This window comes from Aotus nancymaae, unplaced genomic scaffold (assembly GCF_030222135.1).
Source record: "Aotus nancymaae isolate 86718 unplaced genomic scaffold, 86718_ANA_hifiasm-v0.15.2.pri h1tg000009l, whole genome shotgun sequence".
Lineage (NCBI taxonomy): Eukaryota > Metazoa > Chordata > Mammalia > Primates > Aotidae > Aotus > Aotus nancymaae.
The window spans coordinates 14,456,874-14,482,497 of record NW_026988420.1 but is presented as its reverse complement, the minus strand read 5'-3'; the positions used below and the strand labels follow the sequence as shown (position 1 = coordinate 14,482,497).

Here is a 25,624-nt window from a genome sequence, read left to right as displayed (position 1 = left end):
TGGCATTTCAGGTGCCACTGGGGTATGAGAAAAAGAAAAAAAAAACTGCTGCAGCTAAAACAGCTGCCCAGTTTTGTGCTAGAAACCTGGGACAATAGTGTTGTACATGCCAGGGGGAATCTCTTGGTCTGTGGGTTGTGAAGACCATGGGAAAAGCACAGTATCTGAGCCAGAGTGCTGGAGTGTCCAGAAAAATCCCTAATGGTTTCCCTTGGCTAGGAGAGGAAATTCTCCAGCCCCTTGTGCTTCCCAGGTGAAGCAATGCCCCACCCTGCTTCGGTTTGCCCTCCTTGGGCTATACCCACTGTCTAACCAGTCCCAATGAGACGAACCTGGTACCTTGGTTGGAAATGTGGAGATCACTCACCTTCTGGCTCACTCTCACTGGGAACTGTGGACTGGGGCTGTTCCTATTTGGCCATCTTGGCAGAAGTCCAACCCTGACCATTCTTTCCCAGGGCCATTTCTAGGTTGTGTTTGCAGCAAGCAAACCTGAAGGATGGGTCACATCTCCCTAAAAGAGCAGGCTGGCTTCCACTTACCTTAAAAACAATGAATACCCCAAACTCAGTATTTCTTTCCTCTAATGCGACCAACTATATTCTTAGGCTCTCTGTGTCACTTCCAATAAGACTTGTGGGACATGGAGACTGACACAAACAAACATGAAGTTCTGAATACTACTTTTGCTGTGGACAATAAAATTCAGTGTCTGTGACCCAGGAATCTTCTGTCTCCTGCCAGCATCCATGAAACTGAAACAGGCTAACTTGTTAGCTTATAAGTGGGGTAAAATCCCAGGCCTTGCACAGCTCTTGACTGTCCCACGTTCTGTATTTAGTGGACTGCACTCTATCAGAGTCATTTAACTTGTTATTTACCCCCATATTTTTTATAGACTGAAAGATAAATTTAGAAGTTTCATCAGATTCAGATTCAGCTTTTAAGGTAGGAATATTTTGCAAATGATGATGTTTTCTTCTTATTGCATCACATCAGGAGACATAATGTCAGATTTTCCACTTTTAGTGATATAAACTTACAGGTTATAGTTTTAGCATTCATTAATGATCCATTATTTCATTAGTGCATTTACCCACTAGAATTATTCGGTAATAGAGAACCTCTATTTCTATCATCAACTTTGTTGCTCTAAAATTACTTCTGCCCTTCAATCTAGGCAGTGGGGCACTCTTCCCTGGGTTCCTTGTTTCAGGGGACCCTGCATTTTGAAGTATCTTCCTCACAATTTTCTGAGTCTCCCTCTGATGCCTGGCACTGACAAGAGCTATCAGAGCCATACAGGTGAGGTTCCCCCATCCCAAACTGGGACCTGTGTGTGTTCAGTTTCAGCTTTTTCCCTCCAGGGTATTCTACAACCCCCTATCCCATACTTGGGATGGACCAGATGCCCTGAGGAGATACAAATATCAGAGCTGGGATCCAAAAAGGAGACTTTGAAAGTGAATTGCCCCTGTTGGCATACTATAACTTTCCGGAGACTGTACAAGTTTGGGTTGTCAGATGGTGATGACATGCTGATTTTTAATAACTCTTGACTCTGGGATACTTGTGTTTGAGCTTGAGCTTGAGCCATGTGTGTAGATCTGTGTGTCCTACAGCACCCCAAGTACCTCATGTCACTGGCACCCAGGGCAGTCACCCCACAACACACAGGCTTTGCACCTCATGTCAGGCAATCCTTCAGGAGTGACAGTGCTTATCTCCCTTGAAGGCTTTTGAGACTACACTTCTGCAATGTCAGTCAGCTCTTTTATTTATTTATTTATTTTTTGAGACAGTTTTACTCTTATTGCCCAGGCTGGAGTGCAATGGCGTGATCTCAGCTCACTGCAACCTCCGCCTCCCAGGTTCAAGCGATTCTCCTCCCTCAGCCTCCCAAGTAGCTGGGATTACAGGCATGTGCCACAACGCCTGGCTAATTGTGTATTTTTTAGTAGAGATGGGGTTTCTCCCTGTTGGTCAGGCTGGTCTCGAACTCCTGACCTCCGGTGATCCACCCGCGTCGGCCTCCCAAAGTGCTGGGATTACAGGCTTGAGCCACCTCGCCCAGCCAGCCCTTTTAATCAACATCCTCTCCTGCTTCTTATTAACTTGGTGACATGATGTTCTCCCTGGTTGATCTTAAGCTCTGCTGGCCAAAAAATGGACATTCCTTGTGTAAATAGGAGAGCCTCTCACCAATCCTCCCTACCAGTGGTGGTGTGTGAAAGGCAGGGATGTGGTCAACATAGGAACATTCTAGGAATATAAAGATTACAGTCTAAAGAGTTCAATGGAAGACCTGGTTGAAAGATGAGTTGCTCTATATTATGCTAAAAAATTCCCAAACAATAAATTTAGCATGATAAGAAAACAAAGTATTTTTCATTTTTTTCTGCATAACCTGTATTTGTGGTCATGATCGCAGTACTATAACCTGTGAGAGAGTCATTAGAAGTCAGTATTCTTGGGCAGCATGATGAAGGATGTAATCTAATGAGTTTTGATGCAATCAGCATTAAATAAATGCAGGGCAAGAAGATCTATGTTGTTTCAATACATAAAGATTATGAAGAACCATGGTGGCATGTGAGTAATAACAGAATCCTACTTGTTTATCAGAGTGGGAGACATGAAATTAACCAGGAATCATATATTGACAATAAAGATCATGAAGAGATGGTTCCTGGACACTACAAGAAACCTGTGGTCCCAGCTACTTCCCTTCCCAGAAGGAAAGTGAAGACTGAAGTAGGAGGATCACTTGAGCCCAGAAGGTTGATGCTAAAGTGAGCCATGATCATGCCACTATACTCTGGCCTAGGTGACAGAGCAAGACTCCATCTCAGAAAAAAAAAAAAGAGAAAAGACAAAAGAGGAGGGAAGGGAAGGGAAGGGAGAAAGGAAGGGAGAAGGGAAGGGAAGGGAGAAGAGAAGGGAAGAGGGAAGGGAGAAGGGAAGGAAGGAGGGAAGGGGAGGGAGGAAGGAAGGGAGAAGGGAAGGAAAGGGAAGGGAAGAGAGGAGGGAGGGGAGGGAAGGAGGGAGAGGAGGAGGAAGAGAAAGAGAAGGAGGAGGAGGAGAGGAAGAGGGAAAAGGAGAGGAAAGAAGAAAGAAGAAAGGAAGGAAGGAAGAAGAAGGCAGGGGAGGAGGAGAAGGAAGAAGAAGGAAAAGAAATAAGGAGAAGAAGGCAGAAGAGGAAGAATAGGAGGGAGAAGAGAAAGAGGAAGAAGAGGAAGAGGAGGAGGAGGAAGAGGAAGAGAAAAAGGAAGAAGCAGCAGAAGCAGCAACAGAAGAAGAGGCAGCAGCAGCGAGGCGGGCAGATCATGAGGTCAAGAGATTGAGACCATCCTGCCCAACACGGGGAACCCTGTCTCTACTAAAATACAAAAAAATTATCTGGGTGTGGTGGTGCACACCTGTAGTCCCAGCAACTCGGGAGGCTGAGGCAGGAATCGCTTGAACCCAGGAGATGGAGGTTGCAGTGAGCTAAGATTGCGGCACTGCACTCCAGCCTCATGACAGAGTGACACTCTGTCTCAAAAAAAAAAAAAAAAAGAAAGGAAAATAGAAGAGGAAGCAGCAGCAGAATCAGAAGAAGCAGATGCAGCAGCAGTAGCAGGATGAAAGAAGAAGAAGAAAAGAGGAGGAGGAGGATGAAAGAAGAAAGAAGAAGAGGCAAGAGGGACTGGTCTCAGCAGGGTAAAAATCTTCAGATGGTTATTAAGAAATGGAATGAATAAAATGAAAATTGATGGGGTTGGCTGCACATGGTGGCTCACACCTGTAATCCCAGCACTTTTGGAGGCTGAGGCAGGAGGATCGTTTGAACCCAGGAGTTCAAGACTAGCCTGGGCAACAGAGCGAGACCCCTGTCTGTAAAAAATAACAATAACAGCAAAAAGGAAATTGATGGGGTTAAAACAAAGGTCTTAACATAACACTACCTCAAAGGTTGGGTGAACCAAAGGGAGTCCCTTTTGGTCCTCCAACATTAAAGGGCCCCAAACCAGTTTTCTGTATTTCTCCCAGTTTGGAGAAATTAAAAAAGCTAAAAGGCAGAGGTTACAATGAAAAATCTGATCTGAATTTGACTGGGGCAATAGTCGAGCAGACTAACCAAGATAAAGATTGACAAGAGGGTTAGGGTCCTTTGGCTCAACCCTTGGCTGGGGACCCAAAGACTTTTATACAAGAGAGGGTAAATGGTCTGGGGGTGGAGAAGAAAATTTCCTGAAACTAAAACAGAAAAATGTAGGGGTTGATAGCATTACAAAAGTTAGTATATTTGAACACACTTCATGTGAAGTAGTTGCATCTTTTACCTAATTGTATCATGGGAATGAACATTGTATCTGTTTGGGGGACAGTTTTGCCTACCTGGTACTATAAAACAGAAGGCATGTATATCTGCCCTTCAAGTAATATCAATTGGACATGCTAAGTCAGAATCAGGGAGATTGCCCAGGCCCACACAGTGCAGAATAGAAGCTACAGTGCTGGTAGGGACAAATTCTCCACTTGATAACCCTCTACGGAGCATTTCCTGGGGCTTATGGCAAAAGCCTCTGGGCACCTCCCAGCAACAACTACTGGGACTTTGGACTAGAGAATTTCCACTTGAAGGACATTTACAATGAAACATTTATTGAAGCTACCCCTCTGATACCTGATATAGCCATGCTGTCTTGGATGATGTCAGAGAAACACTGTAATGGGAATGGCAGTGCCCAGAAGAGTTCCATAACACAATGGAAATGGTTTATAGAGGATCGAGCTACCCAAGGAATGCAGGGAATTTCTTTTCTCCTAGGACTGACTCTGGGACTGTGTGAGAAACTGCTGGAATCTACAATGCCAGATAAACAGCTCTCAACTGACCAAGAGTTGCTTGGTTTGTGGATGGCAATTCCAAGGCACAAAATACCAGGAAGAACTGTTCTGTTTCTCAGTAGGAGAGAGAGATATTGGTTATGGGACATATTTCCTGGTGAGAAGGCTCTGAACATAGCTGGCCAAGGGAGACTGATGCTGGCAGCTCTAGGGGATTACAAATGGGTCTTGATAGGAATAGACACTCACTCTAGCGAAGGCTTTGATTATCCAATGGAAGATGAGTGTTCAGAGTGCCATTAAAAATAAAAAACAGAAGACATTTCAAGGATTTGGATGGCTGACCATCATTTCTTCAGACAAAGGAACACACTGTACAGCCCATAATGTCCAACAATGGGCAGAGAGATATCCAGAGAGAGTAACAGTTTGATAGAGAAGTAGAATGGGCAATTAAAAATTGGTTGTCTACAACTGGGAGAGACAAAGCGTGAAGGTCTGGCTTATAGTCAACATGAGTGAAACCAGAGTTCTCCTGCTAGATTTTTTCTCTGTTTCTCTGGTTGATCTGGGGAAAAGGGAGTGGGGAGAATGCTGAGATGACTATGCAGTTCTCACCAAGAAAGGAGTACACTGGTAAAATGATATCTTTCTTTTTTCCCAAAATCACTTCAAAAAATTTTTTTCTCTCCTACCTGATGCAGTGGTCCTAGGACCATAGCTGCAACTATGTCAAAATTTCTAAGGGCATGATGGGAGTGGATTGTGCCTTCACCCCATCTAGCAAAATTGTGGCTAACAGTGAATGCAGTTATACTGCCTGATGTTGAAAAGAGCCTACTAGTTCTGCACCTGTGAAACCTTATCCTATCTGAATGGAAGTGTGTGGGTAACCCCCCATATAGGCACTGAGGAAGGAAGAGCTAAGCAGAATCCTGGAACAATTAGTGCCTGAAGAATATCTCAGTTTATAGTGTTACTACTCAGTCATTTCCTTTTATATAATCCTTCATATATAATCATATATTAGTTTATAGAATGAATGCCTGAAGAATATCTTACTACTCAGTTATTTCCATATATATATATATATCTTAGTTCATAATTGGAGGAATGTCTAGAGCAGACACAGTACAGAGCATGAATTAAGGAATAAGCAGCTTATAGTCAGAGGAATGTCTAGAGCAGACACAGTGTAGAGCATGATTTAAGGGAAAAACAGTTATACCAGGACAAGAATCCATGGCCCAGGCGGCAGCGTTCAGAATCGTAAAGATACCTGCTGTATGGCAGGCTTGGGGCAAGAGCCACTCCTCCTGATAAAGTAGTTCTAGGACCTTGCTCCAGTTCTTGTGGAAGGCTGCTCTCAGAACGGCAATCCCTCGAGCATCCGAGGGCTCAAAACCTCTCCGGATAATCGCACCTTGGTGACTGTGAACTTTATCAGCTCTTGTTACTGTGCTGGCTCAAAAGCATCCTCCTATAGAATTCATTGGAAGCTGCCTGGCGGTAGGTAGACCCTGTCAGCTCTGTCGCTGTTGTGTGACTCTAAGCATTCTTCTATAGATATTCTTAGGAGTAGCATGCCCATAGATAAGAGATATTGCACACTGCACCCTCTTCCACCTTCATGCCTTGCTGACCTAATAGGAGTAAACCCCTTACTGCACACAGCCCACCTCCTTGCCTTGGTCACCTAATGGGGGTGGACCCCTTGCTGCACACTGTCCACCTCCTAACCTAGGTGACCTAATGGGGGTGGACCCCTTATTTTATTGCTCATGACCCTATCACTATCCTTAAAGATGACTTCACTCACTACCCTGCCACCTAACCTATACCTAATAAATATGGATGCTTCTGGACATTCGGGGCCTTGCCTGTCTCTGCTTACATGTGGCGTGGCCCCCGTGAGCCCAGCTGTGCTTACTTTGTACTTCTGTGTCCTGTCTCTTTATTTCTCAGATCCTGCACCTCAGCACAGTGACAGGGGACACCCCACGACCCTGTGGGGTCTCTAGCCCTACAGAAGTGAGATACCTGTTAGACTTGTATTGAGGAGGAGATACTTGCTAGACTTACATTGCTACCTGCAATCTAGACCAGCATAGTGGTGATTCTAATGTCCCTTCCAAAGGTGAAAAGGTTTGGGTATTAATGGAGAAAAGGAAAAATAGTAGCTCAGAGTAAAGAAATAAATAAAGCTGGGCACAGTGGCTCATGCCTCTAATCCTGAAACTTTGGGAGGTCAAGGCAGGAGCAGGAGGACTGCTTGAGTTCAGGAGTTTAAGGCCAGCCTGGGCTACATAGGGAGACCTTATCTCTACAGAAAAAACAAACAAACAAAAAGTAGCCAGGCATGGTGGTGCACACCTGTGATCCCAGCTACTCAAGAGGCTGAGGTGGGAGGATCACTTGAGCCTGGGAGGTTGAAGCTGCAGTAAGCAGAGATCGTATCACTGTACTCTGGCCTGGATGACAGAGCCAGAGCCTCTCTCAAATAAATAAATGAGTTATTAATTGAGGAAAATTCAGTATCACATTAACAAATCAAAAGAATCTCAGAGCAAGAGATGACATTGTCTCTTAGCTCAATTAGCTCAATTATTCTGAGGAAGGAGACCCTTAATCACCCTTAAGCATTTAAGACCACCTACCCCTTGAGTTCCACATAGCATTTCAATAGGGGAAGTAAAGGCTGGCAGATGGGGTGCCGCTTTTAATCACCCTACTATGCATCGCAGACATGGTATGGAGGAATCTTTCCAGAAGGCATTGTTTTTACTTAAACACAATCAAACTCCCACCTAAGCCACTGTACCCCACCCTACTCCATGGCCCAAGATGCTTTCACGTGTAATATCTAGAGTTGTGAGCCTTTATAAAGGCAGAGATTTCCTTTGTAAGAGGAGCTTGGTGGTTAAGCAACTATGCCATCTTGCTCCTGGCCGAATAAATCACCCCTTCCTTCCCAGTTCGGTGTTCGAGAGGTCTGTTTCTTGCGGCCACTTCTGCTTCAATTTCAGATGCCTGAAAGGGTGAAACTGCGTATTTACTGAGGCCACTTCTGCTTTTGGAACTTGACAAGATTGAGAGGAAACCTGCAAACCCCAGTGGCCTCATCCTGGTAGTCATTCAAACAGTATAATTGAGTGGAAGGACTAGATTAATTATTAATGATTGTGTGTGTGTGTATATATATACGTATGTATATATACACATATACACACGTATATATATACGTGTGTGTATATACACACACACAATCATTAAAATGTGTTTTTTGTATATATATATATACACACACATATATACACACACACATATATATACACACACATACACACACACAATCAATAATTATAATAATCAATAATGTGTGTATATATATATGTATATATACACACACACATACACACACACAATCATTAATAAAACATAAGTAAAGGATCTATGATTGAAAACCAGGGGGTGTCATGTGGTGTTATGATGTATATTGGTTTTTGTCCACAGTTCCTGGCTCCTAACTCCAATAGCCCTTGTTACAGTTTTTTGTTAGCATATTGGGTAGGTTAGGGCTGGATACAGTGACTCACACCTGTAATCCCAGTACTTTGGGAGGCCAAGGCAAGTGGATCACTTGAGATCAGGAGTTCGACACCAGCCTGGCCAACATGAATAAACTCCATCTCTACTAAAAGTACAAAATTAGCCGGGTGTGGTGGCATGTACCTGTAATCCCAGTTGGGAGGCTGAGGCAGAATAATCGCTTGAACCTGGGAAGTGGAGGTTGTAGTGAGCCAAGATTGTGCCACTGCACTCCAGCCTGGGCAACAGAGTGGGACTCATCTCAAAAAAAAAAAAAAAAAAAAGAAAGGAATATATATTGGGTAGGTTAAGACTCAGGGGCAGGCCTCTGATCTCCTGCCCTCCCTTCCACTCTAATGTTCCCCAGCCTGTCTAACTGGGAATCTTAAGACCTTCTCTGAGAGGGTCCCACCCTATACCCTGGGGGAAGGAATGCTGACATCATGAAGTTTCCATAACAACCCAAGAGTACAAGGTTCAGTGAGATTCTGGATAGCAGAACACATGGAGGTTTCTAGACGGTGATGCTTCCAGGGAGGGCATAGAAGCTCCATGCCCCTTCCCACATACCTTGCCCTACCTATCTCTTTATATGTATTTTTTGTAATATACTTTATGATAAACCAGTAAATGTAAAAACAAAAAACAACACAATTTTCTCATATTATAGTTCTAGAGGTTAGAAGTCTAAAGTGGGTCTGAGAGGCTGTGTCAAGGGTGTTTGAACCATAGCAACTCCATCTTGAATAGGGGCTGGGCAAAATGAGGCTAAAACCCACTGGGCTGCATTCCCAGTTAGCCATTCTAAGTCACAGGATGAGATAGGAGGTCAGCACAACATACAGGTCATAAAGGCCTTGCTGATAAAACAGGTTGTAGTAAAGAAGCCAGCCAAAACCCACCAAAACCAAGATTGCAACAAGAATGACCTTTATTTGTCCTCGCTGCTACACTCCCACTAGTGCCATGACAGTTTACGAATCCCATGGCAACATCAGGAAGTTACCCTATATGGTCTAAAAAGGGGAGGCATGAATAATCCACTCCTTGTTTAGCATAGAATAAAGAAATAACCATAAAAATGGGCAACCAGCAGCCCCTGTCTAGGGAGTAGCCATTTTTTTTTCCTTTTCTTTATTTTTTGAGATGGAATTTCACTTTGTCCACCAGGCTGGAGTGCAGTGGTGCAATCTCAGCTCACTGCAACCTCCGCCTCCCAGGTTCAAGTGACTCTCCTTACTTAGCCTGCCAAGTAGCTGGGACTACAGGCATGTGCCACCATGCCCAGCTAATTTCTGTATTTTTAGTAGAGACAGGGTTTTACCATGGTTCCCAGTCTTGTCTTGGACTCCTAACCTCAAGTGATCCACCTACCTTGGCCTCCTAAAGTGTTGGGGTTACAGGCATGAGCCATCGCACCCAGCTGAGGAGGGAGGATCACCTGAGAGGTCAGGAGTTTGAGACCAACCTGGCCAACATGGTGAAACCGAAACCCCATCTCTACTAAAAATACAAAATCAGCCCGGAGTGATGGTTCATGCCTATACTCTCAGCTACTTGGGATGCTGAGGCAGGAGAATCAATTGAACCCAGGAGGCAGAGGCTGCAGTGAGCCAAGATCATGTCATTGCACTCCAGCCTGGGCAAAAAGAGTGAAAAGTCATCTCACAAAAAACAAAAAACAAACAAACAAAAACTTCTTATAATGCTTTAAGAAAGTTTACAAATTTGTGGTGGGCTATATTCAAAGCCATCCTGGGCCACATGCAGCCCACAGGCCACAGGTTGGACAAGCTTGTTCTAGAGGCCACCCACGTTCCCTGTTCCACATCACTCCAGCCCTGCTTCCATCATTACATATCTGATCATCCTGCCTCCCTTTTATAAGGACCCTTGTAATTACACTGGGCCAACCAGGAATAATCTGAGATAATCTCCCCATCTCAAGACCCTTGATGTAATTATATCTGCAAAGTCCCTTTTGCTATGTATTCACAGGTTCTGAGGTTTAAGATGTGGAGATATTTGGGGGCCATTATTCTGCCTAACAGGTATGAATAATGATATTCTTTACCCCAATTTTTAAATTAAAAAAAAGCCTGTGAATAGATAATAGATTTCATAAACTGTGCAATGACAATGAAAAAGAATTTGAAATTTGAATGCCTTCTCTAAGCTTGTCAAAGGAAGTTATTTTAAAAGACTTTGTTCACTATTTGACATTATTGTAGAATTTTTTGGTTCAATGAAAAATTAAACACTGAAGTTAAAATACTGTAAAATTATATGACATATCTTTTCAATATATTGAAAAGCTAAATGAGTTCTTTTTTAAGCACCAGAAAATGAGAATAATCTCATTAAAGTGAAGGATATTATCATGGAATTAATTAGCAAACTTACATTATTTTAAAATAACTTTTTTCTTCAAGATTTTTAAATTTCACCCATCACCTGAGCATTGTACACTGTACCTAATGTGTAGTCTTTTATCCCTCATCCCTCTCCCACCCTTTCCCCAAAGTCCATTGTATCATTTTTCATGTCTTTGGGTCCTCATAGCTTAGCTCCCATGGATGAGTGAAAACATACAATGTTTGGTTTTCCATTACTTAGTTATTTCACTTAGAATAATGGTCTCCAATTCCATCCAGGTTGCTATAAATGCCATTATTTCATTTCTCTTTATGGCTGAGTATTATTCCATGGTGCATAAATATATACATTTTCTTTATCCACTTGATTGATGGGCATTTGGGCTGTTTCCATATTTTTGCAATTGTGAATTGTGCTGCTATAAAAATGCATGTGCAAGTGTCTTTTTCTTATAATGACTTCTTTTCCTCTGGGTAGATGCCTGGTAGTGGGATTGCTGGATCAAATGGTAGATCTACTTTTAGTTCTTTAAGGAACCTCCAGAGTTTTCCACAGTGGTTGTTTACAACTCTACCAGCAGTTTACATTCCTACCAGCAGTATAAAAGTGTTCCCTTTTCACCACATCCATCTTTTTAATGGGATTGTTTTTGTTCTTGCTGATTTGTTGGAGTTTCTTGTAGATTTTGGATATTAGTCCTCTGTTGGATATACAGATTGTGAAAATTATCTCCCACTCCGTGGTCGTCCATTTATTCTTCTAACTATTTTTGTTGTACAGAAGCTTTTTGGTTTAATTAAGTCCCATTTATTTATCTTTCTTTTTGTTGCATTTGCTTTTGGGTTCTTGGTCATGAAGTTTTTGCCTAGGCAAATGTCTAGTAAAGTTTTTCTGATACTCTCTTCTAGAATTTTTATGGTTTCAGGTCTTAGATTTAAGTCTTTCATCCATCTTGAGTTGACTTTTGTATAAGGTGAGAGATGAGTATCCAGTTTCATTCTTCTACATATTACTTGTCAATTATCCCAGCACCATTTGTTCAATAGGGTGTTTTCTCCCCACTTTGTTTTTGTTTGCTTTGTTGAAGATCAGTTGGCTGTAAATATTTGGCTTCATTTCTGGGTTCTCTATTCTGTTCCATTGATCTATGTGCCTTTTTTTTTTTTTTTTTTTTTTCTGAGACAGAGTCTTCCTCTATCACCCAGGCTGGAGTGCAGTGGTGCAATCTTGGCTCACTACAACCACCATCTCCTGGGTTCAAGCAATTCTCCTGTCTCAGCCTCCAAAGTAACTGGAATTACAGGCCCATGCCACCATGCCCAGCTAACTTTTATATTTTTAGTAGAGATGGGGTTTCGCCATGTTGGTCAGACTGGTCTCGAACTCCTGATCTCAGGTGATCCACCCACCTTGGCCTCCCAAAGTGCTGGGATTACAGGCATGAGCTACTGCACCCAGCCTATGTGCCTGTTTTTATGCCAGTAACATGCTGGTTTTGGTGACTGGCCTTATAGTGTAGTTTGAAGTCAGGTAATGTGATGTCTCCAGATTTGTTCTTTTTGTTTAGTCTTGCTTTGCCTATGCAGGCTCTTTTTTGGTTCCATATGAATTTTAGGATTATTTTTTCTAGTTCTGCGAAGAATGATGGTGGTATTTTGATGGGAATTGCATTGAATTTGTAGATTGCTTTTGGCAGTATGATCATTTTCACAATATTCTACTCATCCATGACCACAGGATGTGTTTCCATTTGTTTGTGTCATCTATGATTTCTTTCAGCACTGTTTTATAGTTTTCCTTGTAGAAGTCTTTCACTTCCTTGGTTAAGTATATTCCTAAGTTGTTTTTTTTTTTTTCTTTTTTTGCAGCTATTATAAAAGGGGTTGAGTTCTTGATTTGATTCTCAGCTTGGTCGCTGTTGGTGTATAGCAGGGCCAATGCTTTGTGTACATGAATTTTGTATCCTGAAACTTTGCCGAAGGAGCTTTTTGGATGAGTCTTTAGGGTTTTCTAGGTATACAGTCACCAGCAAACAGTGACAATTTGACTTCCTCATTATCAATTTGGATGCCCTTTATTTCTTTATCTTGTCTGATTGCTTTGGCTAGGACTCTTATCAATTTAGAAAGTTTATTCTGCAGGCTGGGCACAGCAACTTACACCTGTATTCCCAGTACTTTGGGGAGGCCAAGGCAGGTGGATCACTTGAAGTCAGGAGTTCAAGACCAGCCTGGCCAATGTGGCAAAACCCCGTCTCTACTAAAAATACAAAAATTGGCTGGGTATGGTGGTGCATGCCTGTAGTCCCAGTTACTCAGGTGGCTGAGGCAGGAGAATTGCTTGAATCTGGGAGGCAGAGGTTACAGCAAGCCAAGATTATGCCATTGCACTCCAGCCTGGGCAACAGAGCGAGACTCTGTCTCAAAATTGCCAACATTAAGGATGCACCCTTGATATAGCTTCAGGAGGTCCTGATGATATGTGCCCAAGTGGTTGGGGTGCAGCTTGGTTTTACACATTTTACGGAGACATGAGACATCAATCAACTACATTTAAGGTATACATTGGTTCAGTCCAGAAAGGCAGGACAACTCAAAGGGTGGTGGTGGGGGTTCCAGTTACACGTAGATTAAAAAATTTTCTGATTGGCAATTAGTTGCAAGAGTAACTATGAATAGAAAGGACTTTCTGGGTTACATAAGAGGTTGTGGAGACCAAAGTTTAATCATGCAGATGAAGCCTCCAGGTAGCAGGTTTCAGAGAGAATAGATTGTAAATGTTTCTTATTAGACTTAAGGTCTGTGTCTATGTTAATGCTGGTTAGCTTTTCCTGAATTTCAAAAGGGAGGAGGACATAATGAGGGATGTCTGATCCCCCTCTTCCCATTATGGCCTGAACCAATTATTCAGGTTAACTTTTGGAGTGCTCTGGCTGAGAAAAGAGTCCATTCAGATGGTTGCAGGGAGAGCGGGCCTTAGAATTTTACTTTTGATTTACACATTATTTTTTTTTTTTTGAGACAGAATCTTGCTCTGTTGCAGTGGCGTGATCTCGGCTCACTGCAAACTCTGCCTCCTGGGTTCAAGTGATTCTCCTGTCTCAGCCTCCCAAGTAGCTGGGACTACAGGCGTGTGCCACTACACCCAGCTAATTTTTGTATTTTTAGTAGAGACGGGGTTTCACCACGTTGGCCAGGAAGGTCTTGATCTCTTGACCTCATGATCTACCAGCCTTGGCCTCCCAAAGTGTTGGGATTACAGGCGTGAGCCACCGCACCTGGCGATTTACACATTTAAAGATTTTTATGAACTTAAAATACTGAAGTGTGTGATTTATACATTTGAAATGAACATAGACCATGTTAGTCAACTCTGTAGGAATCCTTAAAACAAATAAAATAGTAAAACAAAACAAAAACAAAAACCAAGATTTTGAGGTGGTAGAACAATTTCATCAGTTTAATTACAAAAGGTTTCAAATCCTATGAGAATGTTTATACCTACCTACTTTCTTGGAAAGAAGCTAAATTACTTATAGTATTTCTAATTACATAATTACCTGAAAAGGCTCAGTGTAATAGTGCAGTACTGTAAAAGCAACAAAATCAAATGAATGTGTAACAGAGGAAATTATAGAATCATATCAATAGATTCAAAGCCAATATTTAAGAATTAGTTGAGATGTGTAAGTGAAGGGATTGTACTGCATTTTATTAACAAGGTTGTTTTAAACATATCTCATATTATTATCATGATATACAAATATATTTAACTTACTAGTGTCATAAGAACTTTATTTACAAAAATTATTTATTTGGGGGACACTGACTTCTTTTTCACTCTTAATCTAACACTGTCTTGAAAAGCCTACAATACAGTTCCTTTTTAGCCCTTTGTACTAGTTTCTGTTCCTACTCTATACCCTATGACTCTATTAGTTATCAAAGGATATGAGCCCCAAGATATTGTTAAGCACTAAGAACTGAATGTCTGCCTCTTTATTTTATAGTTAGAGCATCCTATTGAATAGTTAGGGGCAATTATTTATGTAGCTACATAACATTCTCTATGAATTGCATTTCAGGAGAGTAATGGGGACATTATAAAATATTAGTTATTCAAAAGGAGGGGTTAGGTCTGAGGAGGATGAGAACCAACGAGTTAAGGAAAGAGTTCCTAGTCAGGTAAAAAAACAAAAACAGGATAAAGAAGCCAGGGAACTGATGAGCAGAGACTGTGTGGGGAAGATAAAGACTGACAAGCTGGAAGGTCACCTGAAAGTCTGGTGAGAGAATATGGCTTTATTACTGACTTTTACAAAAGTAACTATAAAATGAATAGTCAACAGAAAAACTCCCAGTAGTATTCCCAACCATAAAGCATGCACACAGGTATTTTCAAAATCTTGGTATGATTTCTGACTATCCCTATTTACAAAGATTAAACCAAGCAAGATTATTCTTTGCAGTCAAAATCTTTGTTAATTCAAGTTATAAAAAGTCTTGTATAATTCTCAATAAGGGTGACAAAACAAGCAGGGGAAAGAATAGTCCTTTCAAAAACTGGTACAGAGATGATTGAATATCTATGTGCAAAAGAACAAAGTTGAGGCTGGGCGCAGTGGCTCGTGCCTGTAATCCCAGCACTTTGGGAGGCCAAGGTGGGTGGATCATGAGGTCAAGAGATCGAGACCATCCTGGCCAACATGGTGAAGCCCTGTCTTTACTAAAAATACAAAAATTAGCTGGGCATGGTGGCGCATGCCTGTAGTCCCAGCTACTCCGGGGACTGAGACAGGAGAATTCCCTGAACCCGGGAGGCGGAGGATGCAGTGAGCTGAGATCGTGCCATTACACTCCAGGCTGGTGCCTGGCAACAAAGTGAGACTCTGTCTCAAAAAAAAAAAAAAAAAAGAATGAAGCTGAACTCTTACTTCACACTATATACAAAAATTAACTCAAAATGTACCAAAGACTTAACTATAAGAACTAAAAGTACACAACTCTTAGAAGAAAACAGGAGTAAATCTTTCTGATGTTGGATTAGACAATGGTTTCTTAGATATAATAACACTGATTAGTTAGGGTTCTCCAAAGAAACAGAACCAATAAAATATATAATAAAATATATACAGACATATAAGAGGAGATTTATTATGGGAATTGTCTCACTCAATTATGGAGACTGAGAAGTCCCACAATATGCTGCGCACAATCTGGAGACCTAGGAAAGCTGGTAGCGTAATTCAGTTCGAGTCTTCGAGTCTGAAAACCCGAGAACCAGGGGAGTCAATGGAGTGGCTTCCAATCCAAGGCCGAAGGCCTGAGTCCTGAGGAGGGGGAGCATGCTGGGGTAAGTCTCCAAGGTCAAAGACCCAAGTCAGGAGCACTGATGTCTGACGGAAGAATATGGTATACCAGAAGGGGAAAGGGAATTTGCTCTTCCTTCACCTTTTTGTTCTATTTGAGCCCTCAATGTATTGGATAATGCCTACTCACATGTGTGAGGGCAGATCATTTCTCAGTCTACTGATCTTTTTTTTTTTTTTTTTGAGACAAGAGTCTCATGTCACCCAGGCTGGAGGGCAGTGGTGTGATCTTGGCTCACTGCAAACTCCACCTCCCAGGTCCAAGTGATTCTCCTGCCTCAGCCTCCTGAGTAGCTGGGATTACAGGCACATCCAACTACTTTTATTGTATTTTCAGTAGAGACAGGGTCTCGCCATGTGGCCAGGCTGGTCTCAAACTCCTGGCCTCAAAAGTGAGCTGTCTGCCTCAGCCTCCCAAAATGCTGGGATTACAGGCATCCACGACCATATTCAGCTAATTTTTTTGTATTTTTAGTAAAGACAGGTCTCACCATGTTAGCCAGGCTGGTCTTGAACTCCTGGCCTCAAAAGTGAGCTGCCTGCCTCAGCCTCCCAAAGTGCTGAGATTGCAGGTGTGAGCCACTGCACCCGGCCCAGTCTACTGATTTAAATGCCGATGTTCCATTCAAACACCCTCACAGAAATACACAGAAATAATGTTTACCAGCTATCAAGGCATCCGTTAACCCAGTCAAGTTGGCACATAAAACTAACCATCACAAGTACCAAAAGCACACGTGACCCCCAAAAATTAGATAAATAAAGCTCTGTCAAAATTAATTTTTGAAGGCCGGGTGCAGTGGCTCACACCTGCAATCTCAGCACTTTGGGAGGCTGAGGCGGGCAGATCACAAGGTCAGAAGTTCAAAATCAGCCTGGCCAACATGGTGAAACCCCATCTCTACTAAAAATATAAAAAATTAGCTGGGCGTGGTGGCACATGCCTGTAATACCAGCTACTCAGGAGGCTGAGGCAGGAGAATCACTTGAACCTAGGAGGTGGAGGTTGCAGTGAGCTGAGATCATGCCTTATACTCCAGCCTGGGTGACAAAGCAAGATTCTGTCTTGAGAAAAAATAAAAACAGAAACAAAAATTAATTTTTGTGCTTCAAAGGCAAGAAAGTAAAAAGACACACAATGGAATGGGAGAAAATATTTGTAAATTATTTATCTGATAAGGGGCTTATATCTAGAATCTATCAAGACTCTTACAACTTAAGAACAACAACAAAAATATCCCAGTTTAAAAATGGACAAAGGATTTGAATAGGTATTGCTCCAAAAGAGATACAAATCTCCACTAAGCACAGGAAAACATGCTCAGCATTATGTGTCAAAAAGGAAATGCAAATAAAAACCACAATGAGATAACACTTCATACCTACGAGGATGGCTAAAATAAAAAAGACAGATGATAACAAGTACTGGCAAGAATGAAGAGAAATTACAACCCTTGTACATTGCTAGTGGGATTGTTAATTGGTGCAGCCACTTTGAAAAACAGTTTGCCAGTTCTTCAAACATTTAAACATAGTCATTATTAGATCCAGCAATTTTGCTTCTAGATATACAGTGAAGAGAATTTAAAACATATGTTCACTCAAAAACCTATATGTGAATATTCATGGCAACAGTGCTCATAATTGCCAAATAGTAGCAACAACCCAAATGTCCATCAACAAATACATGAACAAAATATGGTATATCCATATGTTGGAATATTATTTAACCATAAAAAGAAATAAAGTACTAGGAAGGAATAGATACTATAACATCGATGAACCATCATATTAAGTAAAAGAAGCCAGATAATGAAAAAAACCATATACTATATAATTCCATTTATATGAAATGTTCAGAATAGGTAAATCCATAGAGTCAGAAAGTAACTTAGTGGTTTTCAGGGGCTGGAGTAGGGAGGAATGGAAAGTAGCTGCTGATAATATGAAGTTTCTTTTTGGGGGTGATGGCAATTGTACAACTCAGTGATATTCTATAAACCATTAAACATATACTTTAAAAGGTTGAATTCTATGATATGTGAATTATATCTCAATAAAACTGTTATTTTTTTAAAATTTGAGGCCAGGCATGGTGCCTCATGCCTGTAATCTCAGCACTTCGGGAGGCTGAGGCAGGGGGATCACTTGAGGCCAGGAGTTCAAGACCAGCCTAAGCAACAAAACAAGACTCCCCATCTCTACAAAAAATTTTTAAAAATTAGCTAGGCGTGGTGGTGGGCACCTTAGTCCCAGCTACTTGGGAGGCTGAGGCAGGAGGATAGCTTGAGTCCAGGAGTTTAAAGTTGCAGTGAGCTATGACTGTACCACTGCACTCCAGCCTGGGTGACAGAGTGAGACCCCATCTCTAAAAAAAAAATAATGTGTTTATAGAATTACTTTATACAGCGACCTGCCTTAGTGCATGGAAATGTTTTTCGAAAAATTCAGTTTACATACTACTTTCTGGGTTGTAGATGAGATGAGGTATAATTAGAATGTATTTACTTATTTTGGGGGCATCATTCATTTGTTGTTTTTATAAATATTTACTGAGTGTTCACTATATAGCAGACATAAATGAATTAAGAACATACAAAATGGAATTTTCCTTTTTTTCTTAAGAAATTGAAAAAATTCAAGTATCTTCCTAATTTCTCCCTTCCTTTCCAAGGCTTTGAGTATTTTTTTTAGAATGTATTAGGTGTTTGATGTGGACTGATAACTGCATTAGACATAAGACATGATATCTATAAACAGGAAGTTTTCCTTCTTAAGAAGGCATGTAAAATAATTCTTAAAGCATTTGGTTAAAAGTTTGGAATAGCTAAACATAAGAAAAAAAGTATTTTAATCATACTTAATTATTTGAAAGTCTATTCTGCTACACTAACGTTCTCTTGGTCATAACGCATCCCTGGAGCTTCTTTTCACTAACTCATGGTATTTCAAAGCTATTTCTTGTTTTTGTTCTTGTTTTACAAATGGAGTCTTGGTACACTGGCTAGGCTGGAGTGCAGTGGCTATTCACAGGCGCCATCATAGCACACTACAACTTTAAATTCTTGGACTCAAGTGATTCTCCCACCTCAGCCTCCCAAGTACCTGGGGACTGAACACACGTGCACCATCGTACCCAACTCTCACAAGGTTGTTTCTTTTTTAAGTGTTTTTCAAACAATCTAGAGTTTCATAAACTTTCACCAACAATTTTAAGTAGTCTCATATTCCCTATGATTCAGGTTACAGAATCTGTAAAGCATACTGGCCTAGCAGTTGTCCCCAGAACTATGCTAATTCTATCCAGCACCATATCTACAACCATAGACACTTGCTTTAATAGAAGTATAGCAGTTCCTTCCCAAGAAAAAACCTAGGTTCTGACAGTGTCCCTGCATTTGGGATATTCATGTGCAGGGCCATCATTGAGAAAATAGGTTTGAAGGGATTGTTACTATAGGACTTCTGACAAACTTTACAAATATTTTTACATAAAATAAAATTATAGAGACTAAATGGTATTGTATCTATCCTAAATTAGTAGTGTTGGGTACATTTTAACTAATCCATGTGACCTTCCTTGTTACTAGAAACATTTTAGGGTCTTTCTCACAATTTCAACAAAATACTTCTAATTTAGTTTTGTTGCAGATATTATATATACCCAGAAGTGTTTTTTTCTTCTGTCTGGTCCTTTCCGCAAATGTCAAGTGCTTTTTTACTTTATAATCTGGAGATGGTGACTTCTTGTTCCTTGGCCCCTACTGTAGTTCAAAGACACAGAATCACTTGAATGTTTGCGATGCTTTGGGAAGCTTTTATTTGAACTACTTGGCACAGCTAAGTGTTTTCCAGCCTTTTTCTCATAATACCAGATTATGTAGCCTTTATCTTTAGCCATGAAAACCTTGTACAAAACACTTCTCATCAGCCCTTTCTACAAAGTCACAGGTTTAAATGCCTTCGTATTAATTAGGAACATAGATCCAAGGACTGATTTTACTTATCCTCATCTTCCTTTCTTTCTTTTGAAAATGCAAAAACTACTTTGGTCTTGACCTTTGCTCTGACTCCCTTTTGTAGCCTCAGCATCTATTTTCCCTTATGATTGCCACAGTAGTACTTAGAATCTAAATTGGCAAGGAAAAGGTATTTAGAAATACACTAGGATACTTGCATATTGAGTAAGAGAACTTGAGGTTGGCAGGGATCACAGAAATCCCCTTAGTTTATGACAGTCTGCTTTATCTTCTATGGAAAGGAAGCAGAAAAACATACAGTTTGTCTATGAAAGTTTTTGGTAAATCACATTTTTTATTCTCTGAGACCTTTTTTATGTAGCACTTGCAATTGGTTTCTTTTTCTTTTTCAATATTAAAAAAATTGTTGTGCTATTTTAATTTTTTTGTACCTTTTAAAATTCCTTTATTTTACCCCAGCTTCTTTTCTTCCTAATGCCAAATCTCTGTATTTTCCAAGTCTCCAACCTGGCTTATCTGTCTTAGCAATTAAAAGTACTATGTTGGCCAGGCTGGTCTCAAACCCCTGGCTTCAGGTGATCCTCAGCCTCCCAAAGTGCATCTCTACTAAAAAGAGAAAAAGTAGCCAGGTGTGGTGGCTGGTGTCTGTAATCCCAGCTACTCGAGAGGCTGAGACAGGAGAATCTCATCCCAGGAGGCGGAGGCTGCAGTGAGTTGAGATCGCACCATTGCACTCCAGCCTGGGCAACAAGAGTGAGATTCCATCTCAAAAAAAAAAAAGTACTAAATAGGCCAGGCATGGTGGCTCATGCCTATAATCCCAGGGCTTCGGGAGGCCAAGGTGCGTGGATCCCTTGAGCCTAGGGGTTCAAGACCAGCCTAGGCAACATGGTGAAACACCATCTCTATACAAAACACAAAAAATTTGCCAGGCGTGGTGGTGCCATTGCACTCCAGCCTGGACAACAGAGACCTTGTCTCAACAAAAGTAAAAGAAAAAAAAAGTACTAAATATCCTTTTCTTCTGATAGAGACAGCCTGTGAAGGGCAATCCTGTAAAATATTCAAAGGCACCACTAACAAAACCAACTAATGGCAGTCTGTTGCAGTTACAAGGTTTATGTTATTTTTCTTATGTATTTTTGATTGTTCAATGTAGGTAATATAACATATAATTCAGGAAATCCAGATTAAATGAGTACAATTCATGCCAAGTAAATTTAAATGTCAATCTCTCAGGTAAGAGGATAGAAGGAGACAAATACAAATTAGGAATGTAATTTTAAATGTAACACCCTAGGGAGGCAGTTTGCAGAGTGGTTAAGAACACAGACCCTAGAGCCAGAATATCTGCTTGAATTCAGCTTCATCCTTCATTGACTGTGCAACTTTGGAGTACATTTCTTATTTTTTTCCCTCAGCTTCCTCATCTGTAAAGTGGAAGAGTTTTTCCCCTCACATAGTTGTTACAAAGACTAAATTAGTTTATTTTAAAAAAAAAAAACCACTTAGAACAGTACCTGACAATAATAAGTACTATATAAATGTTGGTTACTATTAGTTACTCAAAATTATAATAATGAATTGGTCAAGTCTCCAGAAATATGTCAGATTTTAGAAGAATGTTTTTGGTAATGTTTCTGATTTTTAAAAGATCACAAATGTGGTTTGGATTAGTCTAAGAAAAAATGTTTTGTTTAATAACTGATTAACGAGTTTTTAAGAACTCATTTTGTATGACCCAGTACAAAATGGGAAATTCACTAACAGAAGACGTCTGGTTGGCATAAAAAACGTTAAAGAAAATCCTAAGCATAACGTTAATCTCAACTCTGAAACACCGGCTTTACATTATTGTTCTCAGTTCTCGAGTTCTGGCATGTCATGGAAGCAGACAGACTTCACATTTTTGAAGTAGTAATTCTTGGTTATTGTTTTGACTTAGATAAATGACCTTGAGAAACTTTTTTCAGGCTTTATTTGTGATTGTTATTTAAAGCAATAGCTGTGAAAGACTGTCAAAACATCTTAAACACTGTGCTTTTCAAAAAGAGAGGATAATTCCTTTGAAAGAAATAATGAATGGATATTAGAATCCCAGATATCAGAAGGAAAAGTTTGTTCATGGATGGCGTTAATCTGCCAAGGCAAGGAAGCCTGTTTCAGGAGCTAACCAGCTTTGCTAACTTTATTCTGCTGAGCACACTAGAGTTATAGGATGGGGGCAAAGTACACTGGGCAGAGCCTCAGGAAATTACTTTTCCAGCCAGGAAAGACCATGGCCCTTCTGCCTCTCTACAGTAACGTCCAATTCACAGCCATTTAGTGTCTGGCTTTTCACTGAAAATGTGACTGACTTGAATGGCCTAAATGTTTATTACATATTTAATACATGTACTTCTTTTAATATTTCTGAACAAAACTTTTACTTTATAACAACTAATTTTATTATATTTTATTGTCTAGACATGAGTTATGGCAGTTTACATTTGATGTGGAGATAAAGGAAACATACAAAAAAAGGTCAAATCTGCATTTTTGAACTGAGAGCGTGTTTAAGAGGATTATAGCATTAATTATAAGAGTTAGAACTTCAGAATTTTCCAGGCAGCATGATCTTATGTAGCAAATACTGGCTTAGGAATGTTAAAGCAAACTAAATACAGCCTGAGAAGGACTCTGTACTTCTGTATTTGAGTCCTTGTGTATGAACTGTCACCTAGCTTAATAGGCAGACAAGTTTGAAAACCTAATTTAGGAGTATGCACCTGTAACAACAGCTGAGTCTTGGCCAATCCCAGCGGCCATACTTTAACCAGTCATACACTGCTGATTGTTCAAACTGTGTTCAAACAGACAAAAGCCCACCTGTAACCAATCCAGCTGTTTCTGTACTCACTGCCGATTTCTGTACGTCACTTCCCTCTTATGGTCTAAAAATTTGTTCTGACCATGAGGCATCCCTGGAATATCTGAATCTTCTGTGATTCTGGGGGCTACCCAGTCCTTCGTTGCTCAATTTAACTCCTTTAAATTTAGTTCAGCTGAAGTTTTTATTTTAACAGGAATCAGACTGGTGAGCCTTGAATCCTGCCTGTTTATCTCCTGCTCATCTGAAGTTGTAAAGTTACTTAGTACCTCTAGACCTGTCTCTTCACTTATAATATAGGGACAATACTGACCTTGAAATCTTGAAATAACTCAACTAGATATATATATGAACGGTAGAAAAATGCTGTCTCCAACGTTCTGTTCAAATTCTCACCCCCCGCCCAGCCCCCAGCACTTCCCGTGGGCGGAAAAAAATCAAAACATTTAATTCCCAGCATAACTGTTAAGGTTTGCAGTAAAAGAAAATTTCACATGTGAAATGATTACCAAGAAAGTACTGTATACGCAGTGGGGGAAAGGACCAACCCTCAACCAGTTTAATAATACCTTGGTTATTAATTCTACACTAACTTAATTTCAACGTACAAAACTTTCCCTTAGTATTATAATGAAAAAACAATTTGTATAGACAGTAAAGAGAACCAGGAACCTGAAAAATTTCCCTCATTCTATAGATATAAAACATTTGTAACTCGGGTCACTAACAGTTATGTATGGGAACGTATTATTTAAGTAGTGGGAGCTTTATGTCCAGTTTCCCAAGAAGATCTATCCCTAGGGAAGCCTTTAGGATGAAACTGATCTGGGAACAGATGTTTGAGCCAGGTTAATTCTAGAGGTCGTCCCAGACATTTCCGGACGCCAAGTGGTATCTTACACTTACATCCATTTTTGTTTTTTGAGACAACAGTTTCTGTTGCCCAGGCTGGAGCGCAGGGGCGCGATCAAGGCTCATTGTAACCTCCGCCTCCAGCGTTCAAGTGATTTTCGTGCCACAGCCTCCTGAGTGGCTGGGATTACAGGCGTGCACCGCACCCGGCTACTTTTTTTTTTTTCCTTCTTCTTTTGAGACGGAGTCTCGCTCTGTCGCCAGGCTGGAGTGCAATGGCGCGATCTCGTCTCAACGCAACCTCCACTCCGCCTCGGGTTCAAGCGATTCTCCTGCCTCAGCATCCCGAGTAGCTGGGATTACAGGCATGCGCCACCACGCCCGGGTAATTTTTTTGTATTTTTAGTAGAGACGGGGTTTCACCATGTTGGCCAGAATGGTCTCGAATTCGTGACCTCAGGTAATCCGCCCACCTCGGCCTCCAAAGTGTTCGGATTACAGACGTGAGCCACTGCGCCCGGCCTGAAGATGTAAAGTCTACCACGGAAGGATGATCTAAGTGGGGAAGGAGATGACAGGTGACAGCCTCCTACGTGGAAGCAGGAAGGAGCTGACCGTAGCAGCCGAGGGCTTCTCTCGGGACCCACCCTGCTTCCCGCAGCCTCTGGGGTCCCCGTCACACCCCTCGGAGCCTTCAGTGCACCAGACAGGGGGAGCTTGGAAGAAGCAGGCCAAGAATCGCCCCCTCCCGCCCCGCCCCCGCTCCAGCGGTCCCCTCCCAGGGCGGCCTCCCGCGTGCCCCGGACCGCGCAGTCCCACGGACCAGGTAGTGCGCGTCTCTGCACCGAAAATGTGCACATCCACAGTGCAGTCACTAACAGGCATTACTCCTGGGTCCCTCGTGCGTCTATTTAGGATGTGACGGAAACCAGTCACCGTAGGGAGACCTGGGCTCTCCGTGATGGCAAAACCTGTTCAGCCTCGCCCGCGGAAGGAAACCTCGGAAGTCATTTCCATTAGCTCTCCTTCCCCCAAACTGATCCTCTTCTGTCAATCCGTCCCTAGAAATAATGTCGAGCCCGGGGACGAAGGGGCGGCGTTTTAAAAATTCTGCATTGGAAAACCCCTGAGAGTATTGAGGGACGGACAGCCCCACTCACCTGTCAGCGCTGGGGCCGTGCGCGAAACCGCCTGAGAAAAACCAGCTGGTGCGCAGACGCACGCCGTCCTACATCTGCTTGCCCGCCCCGCCCCGCCCCCTGCCACGCCCCTGCACGCTCCCGCACGCCACTAGCCCCACCCGTCTCCCCGGCCCCGCCCCGCCGCTCGCCCCGTCCGCTCCCTCCTCCGCCCCTTGATCCTCTGCGTTTTCCTAGCAGGCCAGCCTGGCCTTCGCCTGAATTGCGCCCTCCCGGCCTAGGGTGTCGCTGTACCGGCTTCCGAGCTCCACACACACAAATCCAGCGCTCAGGCAGGGGTAGGAGACGGAGCGAAGCGGCGGGGGGCGGTGTCGCCGCGGACTAGGGACGGCGGAGTCGGTGGTCCCTGCGCTATGGCCGCTTCGGTGTTTTGCTGCCTGCCGTGCTGCAGAGACGGCGGGACCGGCCACATCCCTCTGAAGGAGATGCCGGCTGTGCAGCTAGACACGCAGCACATGGGTAAGGGCCCTCCTTTCCCCAGATTCAAAGTCTCAGGGGGGCCGGGCGCGGCGGGCAGGGAGACCTGCAGGGTCAGAAGGTCCTCATGCTGCCCCGCCGC

General features: G+C 42.0%; 2 protein-coding genes across 5 annotated transcripts in view; one reads left to right on the top strand and one right to left on the bottom strand.

The window, feature by feature from the left end:
• TRIM13 (tripartite motif containing 13) overlaps window positions 1-25,088 on the bottom strand; it is a 78,258-nt gene extending 53,170 nt beyond the window's left edge. Inside the window, exons 1-2 of one of the 3 annotated variants that reach the window (XR_002479202.2) lie at window positions 25,027-25,058; window positions 20,460-24,421 (exon numbers count right to left, since the gene is read on the bottom strand). The gene's annotated coding sequence lies outside the window, so the exon portion shown is untranslated. Of the gene's footprint in view, window positions 1-20,459; window positions 24,422-24,656; window positions 24,928-25,026 lie in introns of those variants that run through there. The other 2 variants (XR_010341643.1, XM_021674541.2) reach the window with 2 other exon arrangements.
• A 256-nt stretch (window positions 25,089-25,344) lies between these two features.
• The window catches only part of SPRYD7 (SPRY domain containing 7), a 109,764-nt gene continuing 109,484 nt past the window's right edge, over window positions 25,345-25,624 (top strand). For both annotated transcript variants that reach the window (XR_001109619.3, XM_012466245.3), the window contains exon 1: window positions 25,345-25,524. Coding sequence is in view for 1 of the 2 variants with exons in the window: in XM_012466245.3 (XP_012321668.1) it covers window positions 25,419-25,524 (106 nt within the window). In the remaining variant the exon portion in view is untranslated. The remainder of the gene's footprint in view (window positions 25,525-25,624) is intronic.